Source organism: Cervus canadensis, chromosome 9, assembly GCF_019320065.1.
Source record: "Cervus canadensis isolate Bull #8, Minnesota chromosome 9, ASM1932006v1, whole genome shotgun sequence".
In the NCBI taxonomy this organism is placed as follows: domain Eukaryota; kingdom Metazoa; phylum Chordata; class Mammalia; order Artiodactyla; family Cervidae; genus Cervus; species Cervus canadensis.
In genome coordinates this window covers 10,175,105-10,185,413 of record NC_057394.1, presented here as the reverse complement: position 1 = coordinate 10,185,413, position 10,309 = coordinate 10,175,105, and the positions used below count along the sequence as shown (strand labels likewise).

At 53.3% G+C, this 10,309-nt stretch overlaps 1 protein-coding gene across 1 annotated transcript; it reads right to left on the bottom strand.

Annotated features, from left to right (window-relative positions):
- Positions 1 to 1,230: 1,230 nt before the first annotated feature.
- Positions 1,231 to 10,041, bottom strand: ZIC5 (Zic family member 5). Its single transcript, XM_043478363.1, has 2 exons — positions 8,271 to 10,041; positions 1,231 to 3,990 (listed from the first exon to the last, which is right to left on the bottom strand). Exons 1-2 carry the CDS (start codon positions 9,814 to 9,816, stop codon positions 3,548 to 3,550), a joined length of 1,989 nt encoding a protein of 662 aa, XP_043334298.1. The 5' UTR covers positions 9,817 to 10,041; the 3' UTR covers positions 1,231 to 3,547.
- Positions 10,042 to 10,309: the final 268 nt, after the last annotated feature.

The window sequence follows — 10,309 nt, the reverse complement described above, 5'->3', positions numbered from 1 at the left end:
GCCAATTGCCATAGAAATCTTAACACACCATGAAGATTGTCCAAGCGCCAAGCCTTCCGTTCTGGACTAAATTACTTTGAAGTGGCGCAGGACGAGCAGTGGTCAATTTCAACTCTATAGACTGGACAGAGACGCTGGGAGTGGGAGATTGTGCGTTTTAAAGCAGAAAATAAGAAGGGGAAACTTGTTTTATACACTCTATACAAGGTTCTGCTCATTGTCAGATATCTTTTATCTTTTATATTTCCCATGAATGATTCATGTCTTGGTGGCTTTGTGTCACCCCTCTTTTCACGAGAAACTTCATTAGAGAGCTATAAGTTTTTCCATTGATTGGGGACTTCATTTGAGTGTTTTTCTCCTTCATCTTCTGGTTATTGTCATCTGGCTTCAAATAACCCTTTGCAACCTGTTTTCCCCTTTACTTCATTTAACTGAACTTGACTTTAAAAAAAAAAAAACCCACTATAACCTTTTGGAGAACTGTTTATTGACATTACTACCAATTGTTTTTGACTAGTTGCCTTTTATCAGTTTTGTATCAGTCAGCTTAAAAACAAACAAGGATTCAGCCTTGTTTATATGGACAGCCAATCTTATTACTCTAAGCCACTTGGGCATTTTGTGGCAATGAAGTGAATTTCTCCATAACACCTGCCCCCAAAGGCTAAATTACTTATCTCCACTCAACTTCCAAGTAAACCACAGTACAAGTGGGTTCTGATCCCCATCACCTAACAGAAGAGGTGTTTGATGCCCACTACTCAGCTTCATTCAGGATGTTTTGAACTCTATACCCACCTTAGCTTCTCATTCTTTCACCTTCTTTGTGTCTGCAAACATCTCACTAGTCCTTTTCTCCATCTTTTCCTCAATCTTTGTTACCCTTCTTCTTCAGAATGAGGCTGGACAGCAAAGAAATGCTAAAATTTGCTTTTCAGCTCTCCACTGATTAGGATCACTAAGGCTATTAATTTTAACAAATGCACGCAGTAACCCTTAAGATTTATGCCACTGTTCTGTGCAACCTGCAGGGCTTAGTCTTCATAAATATACTGTACTTTCTACATTAGATTGTAAATTAAACCAAGCTATAAACATATTTGATTGCTTGGGGAGGGTAAAGAAATAGAGATCAAGGGAAGAGAACCGAATGATTACTACATAAGCAACCTGTTCTGTTTGAAAGACAATGGCAGAGATGTGCCATCATGTAAAACATAAGCGATACATAGGAAGAATACTTTTATTAAACTCTTTACTTCATAATCATTCTTGCTTTCTATCAGAGGTACACATTTTAAGTTTTTACTTTAAGTGTATCAGGAACCAATAAATCTGTGGCAGAGTTAACCTGTGCATGGCAAAATACATAAAATACATATTCCTTTGTTTCATAATAAATAAACCTATAGCATAATAAAGAATAGTGCAAACTACCATTGAAAAAGTTGTATAAATAAAACAACTCATTATAAATCAGGAATATTTTGTTTGAATAAGTTTACGATACATAAATTATCCCCCCCAAAGTTCACACCTCATCTCGTCTATTTGAAAGAGCTTTGAAAATGAATAATACGAAGATCACATAAACTTTAAGGATGTAGAATTATTTTATATTCAAGTGTTATGGTCTTTTTCTTTATAAAGGAGGGTCTGCATGTTTCATAGTCACCGTAACAATCTGAAGACGACATTGAGAGGCTTTCGGAGTGACAGCACCATGCACTGTACTAGTGATAGAATATTTCTCTAAACTCTATAATCTCATCACAATGCAGAAGACATGCAGGAAGAGTCCTGGTTTCACATTACGTTGTTCATTCAAGTAAGCTTAAAAATATATTTTTCCCATTTTCTTTCCTTTTTTAAATAAATCGTAGGTCATAAGTGACAATCTCTCACCAAAATGTATATAATATAATTCTTTGGTGTGCTTTGAACTCTTCCAGGAAAAAAAAAAAAGGATGATGTCTGAAAATAAATTAATTCAACTGTACAAATAATAGTGTTCACATACAAGTTATTAACAATGACAAGACTACATCAACCACTCACAGCACACAAAACAAATCTCTACAAACCCTGGGGAAGGGGTGTCTTCAGGGTCTCTGAGGATAAATTAGTGCTCTTTACTCTATTTGTATGATGTTTATGATGGACTACGTTTTGCACACGAGATGTGTTGTACCAACCAAAAATAAATTGACTAAGAGTTATTGTCCTAGGTCCTTGACCTTTTTTGTCCTAGCTTGACAGCCCTGGCAAAGGTCACACATTCATCAGTGTTTGGTGGTAGCTATAAACTTTTAAACAATTTTAATATGTATAGCAACTCCCTCCCCTCTTTTAATGTAAATCATACAGTGTCATTTTCAAGTGGGATGGAGTTCCGTGTGCTCAGGTGGAAGAAAATGCATCAAAATGCAGTTTCCAGCGTTGAAAAATAAAGACTTTTAAAAGGCCGATACAACAGTATAAAAGAGGGGTTGGCCTGTTTTTAAAACAGCTTTACCAAAAAATAGGCATGTTGCCAACATCACACCTCCTTACACTTGCCTGTGAATTTTGGCATCCCAAAGAACTTATGATCTAAAACATAGTGTTTTTATTACACAGGAAGTTTAGACAGAGTAAAGAGGCAACATCTGAGATTTCAGATTTTTTTTTTAAAAAAAAGAGGAAAAAGAAAGCACTTGAATTTCTTCTATTTTATAAAATATCAGTTTCACAGCTGTCTACTGCAGCAGCTTTTTCTTCTCTCCAGTTGCTTGAACAATCACAGTAACACAATACATGGAGATGTACTAGGTTGCTGCATCTCGTTTTTGTTTTTTTTTTTTTAATCATACAAGCAGGGTACTGAAGGAATAATCCTGTATAAAAATACTGTGTTATGGTGAGATCAGTAATAAAAGAGTGGGAATGAAAAATTACAAATATTAGAGAACTGAAACGGTCTTTACAAATATTTTCGGACATAGGTACAGTCCAGGATCTGTTGGCAATGCAGCAAGTGTGTGTGGTTTACAATCAAGAGGCCTTTGCAGAATTAGGGCCCACGCAGGAAGCAGAGGGGCTCCATTATGGTGTCAAAGGCGGTCTTGAGGCACTCCGGGAAGTGCAGAGGGCCTTGTTGCTGTGTTGAATCCTGACTTCACGCTCTTTCTCTCACCCTTGTAAAGAACTACACATATTGCATTGGCAGTGTGTGTCTCGATGAACTATACTCTCTCCATTTATCTTCCTTGGTCCAGTTTGCTCCCAGTCCCGTCCCCCTGCAACATACAAGTCCAGCTTGGTTGGGTTTTTTGTTGTTGTTTGTTTGTTTTCTAAGGGGAAAAAAAAAAAGCCCAAATATCTTAATTAAATTAATTAAATGTACCAACACCATAGGGTTTCATACTGAATAAATAGGGCTAATTAGACCCGGTGGCAAGTCTGAGTCACGGGTTTGTCTTGAGCTCGGCATTGTCTCAGGTTAGGATGCGGTCCAAGGGTTCCCACTTATTACTTCACTGATGGTGATGGCGACTGATCGAATCTAATGTATCGTCCGCACGACTTCAGGGTTCGCGTACACGTCCTCGTCGTCCGACTCGGAAGTGGTTCCGTTGCTGGAAGGGGCGTGCAGGCGGCCGGGGGCGCCGCCGGCCTGGCACACGTACCACTCGTTGAGGTTGGTCACCTGAGGGGACAGAGTGCTCGAGCGACTCCTGGCGGGGTCCAGCACGGGGGACAGGGGCGCGCCCACTGGGGTCCCCACTGATGAGTAGCCCAGGGCTCCCGGAGACGGCGGCGGGGACTTGCAGTGAATCTTCATGTGTTTCCTCAGGGAGCTCGGGTGGGTGTAGGACTTGTCGCAGCCCCGGACCTTGCAGTAGTAGGGCTTGTCGCTGGTGTGGACGTGGGAGTGTTTCTTCCGATCGCTGCTATTGGCAAACTTCCTGTCACAGCCATCAAATTCACATTTGAAAGGCTTTTCCCCTGCAAGAAAGCACAGGGGAGGTTAACAGGGGCTCTTCAGAGTCCTCTGAACTTGAGAGAATAATCTTCAGGCAGACAGGAGGATGCAACTTCCCATTCTCTTGAAGACCGACTCCCAGCCTAATTCCCAATTCCCAGGTTCCAGAATGCTACAGGGAAGGGATACTTCCGGGATAGGCCTGGTGTCCCCAGGCCTGGAGGCTCTCCTTGGACTTGGGCTTTGTGAGAGGCTGGATGTTGACCCTGAGGTACCACAGGGGTCAAGGCAAGAAGGGCTAAGAGCTTGGATCAAGCAATAATGCTGAAATCCAGCGGGGACCCAAATACCTGCATCCTTGTCCCCCTTGGGTCTACACACACAAAAATTCAAACAGATCCCCCCTGTCAAGATAAATGCTGATGAAATAAATTGCAAAGCCACAGCTTAGGTGAATACCATAAAAAAAGGAGAAGAAACATAAACAGATATTAAAAGTAAACTGGGATTGATCAGGAAAATTATAATAATGGCATTTTGTTTAAGAGCGTTCCCCAGGATTTCACTGATGGAAAGGAAAGGCAATACACCAAAACCCCGTTCTCCCCAGAAATAAAGACATCTGTGAAAACCACGATCCGACCACCAGATTTTTTACAAGCCTAGCTGGGCACAGAATAGGCTCTTGGCCTCTTCCTTCTCCCAGCTCTTCTCACAACTTACTAGGCAGTTAAGACCCTAGCGGAACAGAACCTTAACAAGCATTAATAAAGACCACAAACCTCAGCCAGAGGCTTCTTCTACTATACTGTTTAATAGTAAACAGGAAAAAAAATGCTATTTATCAGAGTCTTTGGGCCCACTGCCCCTTTAAGCTGTCCTACCCACTACAGAAACACAGGGCCTTGAAACACAAGGTCCTGGGTGCAGGCAGTAGAAATGCTAAGACAACTAGATAACCCAGCCACTCTACACCTTGGTCTTAAAAAAGCAAGGACAGAAAAGACAGCAGGTAGCAGTTATGACTGCCCCCCCCCCACCTTAGTATCCATGAACTTGATGTATTTGAGTCCATAATTGAATGTTATCTCATACATACTGTGGTATAGTAATATATTTACTCCTTATATTTAAATGATTTTAAAAGGAATTTCTCTACATTTCAGCAGCTACTCTGCTGCTACATAAGATACAGTCTTTTCCTTGTTTTTCAACAAATTGCTTTTTAAAAAGCCAAACAACTATTAAGACAGCTTAGTGTACATAAATTTTCTGTGGTGGATTTTCCTATACAAATATTTTGGTGTAATTTTCTTTTAACTTCATCAATGAATAACTACTTCAGTGCCAGAGTATATTAGCACATCTGAAAAGTATTCAGATGCCTGTAATATAACTTACCCTACCTGGAAGTATTGTTTAAAAATTGAGTTATTATTCATATACCTCCTACATTGGCCTACAGAGAGAGAGAAAAACATAACATAATGCAATGATAGTGACACCCTTTAAAAATTCTCTGTAGAGGGGCTGCAACAGAAATCAAGTTTTATCAAAACACTGGTTATTTGTCCTGATTTCTATATTCCTCTTTAAGTTGGAGATAATACTAACTTAATATAGCACTCTTCCCCCTAAAAAGCATAATCAGCTTTTCTTCAACATGGAGGCTTAAGTGGGTTTATTCACCCTATGCAAATGTTGCTTTTTAGAACATTGTGTTTCTGCACAACCTAAGCATTTATTGTGCAGAATAAACGGCTTGGACGTTGCAAGCTTCACCAGTGCTCACGATAAAAAGAAACATTAAGAATCAGGCCCAGAAAAGGCAAATACCGTGTGGAAAGAAAGGTAGAAAAGCCAGCACAAGGGGAGATGGAGGAAGAAAATAGAAAAAAAGGAAAGGGTGATAGAAATGCCTATTTTATTCGAGGGGTGGGCAGGTGGGGGAGACCAAATTCTACCTGACTAGGAAGGGTGAGAGGCCCCAGTGTTTACATTTCAGACGCTGACAGTGGGGTCACGTCGGAATTTAACTACTTAAAGGGTTTTAGAGAGTGAGGGAAGCTATGTGTGAGAACTCCGAGTCCAGCCCCAAGGAAGGTTATAAATGGAATTGGGGGCACGTGGGTCAGGAAACGGGCCTTCTGGAGTGGTCGGGGGATTATTCCCTTTGATCAGTCTGTCCCGGGATCCCCGGATAACTGCCCGCCTCTCCCCCACCCCCCGCCCTTCCAAAAGGGGAGAGCATTGCGGTGGGGAGGCTGGCCCCCTCTGGACAAGAGGCTCGATGGCTCAGCGGCCCAGGGACCGCCAAGAGCATCCAGCGAGGATCCGAGCATCAACGCACGGGCGCTGCCATCCCTGCCGCAGGGACCCGGCGAGGCCCACGCCGCCGCGAGCCGGGCGGGAAAGCAATCCTACGCGCGGGGAACCCGAAAACCAAACGGCCCGGGTCCCAGCCCCTGAGGGCGCGCGCTCGAGGCGGGGGGCGGGAGGCGGCCCGTCCCAGGGTGGGACCGGAGGGCAGGCACCCGCGCCGTCACCTTCCAGCTCCCTGCGGGACCCGGGCGAGCACGGCCTCAGCCCGGGGCAACCTCTGGGCCGCCGAGGTCGTGGGCGCCGTCAGGGGGTTCCCCTTGGGGGGGGGGGGCTCTTCACCGCCACAACCCCAGGCCTCCGTCCGGTCGGGAAGTGCTGGGCCCCGGGGCCAGCCGCTGGCTTAGCGGGGCCGGGGAGGTTTTACGAGAGCCCGGTGGGAAGTCTCCTTTTGGAAACATCACTTAAGGCGGGCCGATCCCGATGAGAAAACAACGCGGCTGGCAAACCAGCCTCCGGGGAAAACGGGCTCCCAGCCTGGGGTCATCGGCCAGGCCGCAGGAAGCCTGGCGGGTCCCAGCGGCAGGAGCGAGGCCTGGGGCTTCAGCCTCGGGCCCCCGGGGCCCCGGTCCTCGCGCAGATTCCCCGCCCCTCCCCGTGGCCTCGGCCTCGGCCACTGGCCAGGCGTTGGGGCCCCCGCCCGGCGGCTGCCTCCTCGCCGCCGCCGCGCCGATAAATCAGCCAAGTAATTGCCAAACGTAAACTACAGTTACTTAAGTGTCCTCCGAGGGGTAATCTCGTCTGTCCCTATAAATCCCGACCGCGCTCGCGCTCATCGGCGCTCCGGCCCAGCGCGCGCGCGTCCGCCCCAAGGGGACACACGGCCCAGCGGAGCCCACCCGGCGCCCGAGGCCGCAGCCGCACTCACCCCGGACCGGGGCACCCCACCCCACCTAAGGCAGGGGCGGGGCGGGAGGGGACCCCACGGCGGGCGGTGGGCCTCAAGGAGCCTCTGCAGCCCGCCCCGTCCTCCTCTCGGGAGAACCTTCCCCAAAATGACAGAAACCAATTCCTCTGCACCCTCCAGGGCCCGTGTGATAAAACGTGTGACGGCACGTGTGAGTACAGGTGTGTATGAAGGCGTGTGAATGAGCAAGCGTGACTGTATCATCAGGGCCCAGGGGTGTCCCAGCTCTGAGGGAGGGGTCAGAAGGAACACGGGTGTGTCAAGTTGTTGCTGGTGTGATGTGTGCGCGCGTGAACGTGTGCATGTGGGGTGTGTAACCGTGGGCGAGTGTGCGCGCGCGCGCGTGTGTGTAGGGGGAAGGTCTCCGGGGGGCGCATTCCTTTCTCATTCTGCACCCCGCCCGGAAGGGACAAGACCCCCCTCCCTGTCTCCTCCCGGAGGGGCCACAGCGAGCTGGCGCCCCCGATGTCACCGCTAACCCCCCCGCGCGCCCCAAGCACGAGGTCTCTTTGCAGCGCGGGCACCGCGCGGGGCCTGCCATCCGGTGGGGAGGCAAGTGCCGCCGGAGCGGCTCCGGTCCCGGCCCTCCTTCCCCGTCGCCCTCCCCACGTTCCCGGGGCCGGGCGGATGGGGGGCTGCCGACCGTCCTGGACGCCTTCCTGCTCCGACGGCGGCGGCGGCTTCTGTTCCGGGGCGGCGGCGGCGGCGGCGGCGGCTGGAGCGCGTGGCCGGTCCCGGAGGAGGGGGCTGCGGGGAGCGCTGGAGACTCGACCGCGTGGGAACCGAGCGCGGGGGCCTGTGTGTATGCTATCGAATTACTTATTCATAGAAAAAAAGGGGGAGGGAGGGAGAGAAAAACAAGAAGTCACATGTCCGGGTTATACGGATGCGGAGAGAAGCAGCGGAAGGAGGGGGGGAAAAAAATGAAGGCGAGCAGGAGACGAAGGAGGAAGAGAAAGCGGCGGCAAAAGCGGCGGCGGGAGGCGGCGGCGGCGGCGGCCGGGGACAGACACCCACCTGTATGAGTGCGCTTGTGGATCTTGAGGTTCTCGGAGCGCGCGAAGACCTTGCCGCAGCCCGGGAAGGGGCAGGGGAAGGGCTTCTCGCCGGTGTGCACGCGGATGTGGTTGATGAGCTTGTATTTGGCCTTGAAGGGCTTGCCCTCGCGCGGACAGTCCTCCCAGAAGCAGACGTGACTGCTCTGCTCGGGGCCGCCCACGTGCTCCACGGTGACGTGGTTCACCAGCTCGTGCATGGTCCCGAAAGTTTTGGAGCAGGGCTTGGAGCCGCCGGGCGCCGGCGGCGGCGGCGGCCCGGCCAGCTCCTCCGGGTCGATCCACTTGCAGATCAGCTCCTGCTTGATTGGCTGCCGCATGTAGCGCAGGAAGGCCCCGGCCGCCCCCGGGAGGTGGGGGGGCTGCTGCGCGGGCCCGGACGGCGGCGGCGCCGGGGGCGGCGCGTGGTGTTGCAGGTGGGGCCCTGGTCCAGTGGCTGCGGCCGCCGCCGCCGCCGCCGCCAGGTTCAGGTTTAAGTTCACGGCTCCGTAGCCGTGCAGGGCGGCGGCCGCCGCGGCCGCCACCGCCCCGTAGTGCGCGTCCCCCGAACGCGGCGCGAAAGGCGGCTCGGCGCGGCCGTACAGCTCCGCCGCCGCGGCCGCCGCTGCGGCCGCCGCCAGCCCCAGGCGCATCTGGCCGTTGAGCGGGTGCGGGTGGCCGCCGGGCCCTCCCGGCGGCTCGTGCAGCGAGGGGAAGAGCGCCGGGCCCCCGCCGCCGCCGTCCGGGCCCGCGTAGGTGCCGCTGGCCGAGATGAACATGCCGCCCGAGGCGGGAGGCGGGGCCGGGTGCTGGGGGGAGCCGGGGCCCGAGCGCGGCTCCCCTCCGAGCGGGGCCCCGTGCATGGCCGCCGCGGGGGCCGTGGCGGAAAGGTCCCTCCGGAGGACGACGTCCCTGCTGTGGCCTTTGCCGCTGCTGCCGCCGCCGCCACTGTTGGTGGTGGTGTAGCCCGAGAGGGCAGGAGGAGGAGGGGTGGGGGGAGGAGGGGGAGGAGGGGGAGGAAGAGGGGGTGGAGGGGAGGGAGGAGGAGGAGGGGCCGGGGGCGGGGGCGCGGGGGACGGCCCGCCGCGGACGCCCCCGCCGCCGGGGGCGGTGCGGGCGCCGGGGTGCGCTACCGAGGCGGCGGCAGCGGCGGCGGCGCGGGCGGCGGCCGCCGGGGCCTCGGGCTGCGCCGGGAGCGCCTGGGAGGGCGGGCTGGGACCGGGCGCGCTAGCCTGGGCCATGTGCTCCGGTCTGAGCGGAGCGCCGGCCTCGCCGGGGTCAGCGCCCGGGTCCCGCGGGCGGAGGTGCGCGGCCGCGGCGCGGACCCGGGAGTGGGCGGGCGCGCTGGCCAGCGCCGGGAAGCCTGTCATGTTCTGCAGCGGCCGGGCGCGAGCCACGGCCGGATCCGCTAATCTCGGCGCGGGCGGGTTCCTCTTGTTCAAAGGGGGCTCCATCAAAGCGACACAATCAGACCCACGGACCCTCCCTGGGGGTACTTTTTTTCCTCCTCGGCCCGCCCTCAAAAACATGTATACGTTAGGCGCTCTTTAACTTCTTTGTCCTCGCCTCCTAACTCCGCTCATTCCTGTTCCCACTCGGTCCGCCAGCGATTGGCCGAGCGGACACCACCTCGGAGCTGCACAGTGGGACCGAGATTTTGGAAATGGCAAGGGTGGGATTGGAGGGAGCCGCGTGATTGGCAGCAGGCGCGGCTGCCCGATTGGCTCCCTTTCCGGCCCTCGGCCCAGCGGGCATCCGCCCCCGCGCTCGCGGCCTCCTTCCCTTTCGCTTCGCGCCCCCTCCTCCCCCGGAGCCCCGCGTCCCCGCCTCCCCGGGGATGCCCAAGTTGCACTTGCAGAAAGTTTGCGGCCGGCCTGCGCGCGCAGCGCCCCGCGTTCCCAGGACGCGCCTGGCGGAGAGCGTGCGCCGGCACGCGGCCGAAGGGTGCCGGGCGGCTCTGGGCTGGGGGGCCCCCCCAGGGAGCAAAAGGCAGGGGGAGGGGGAGCCCCCAACTTCAAAAGC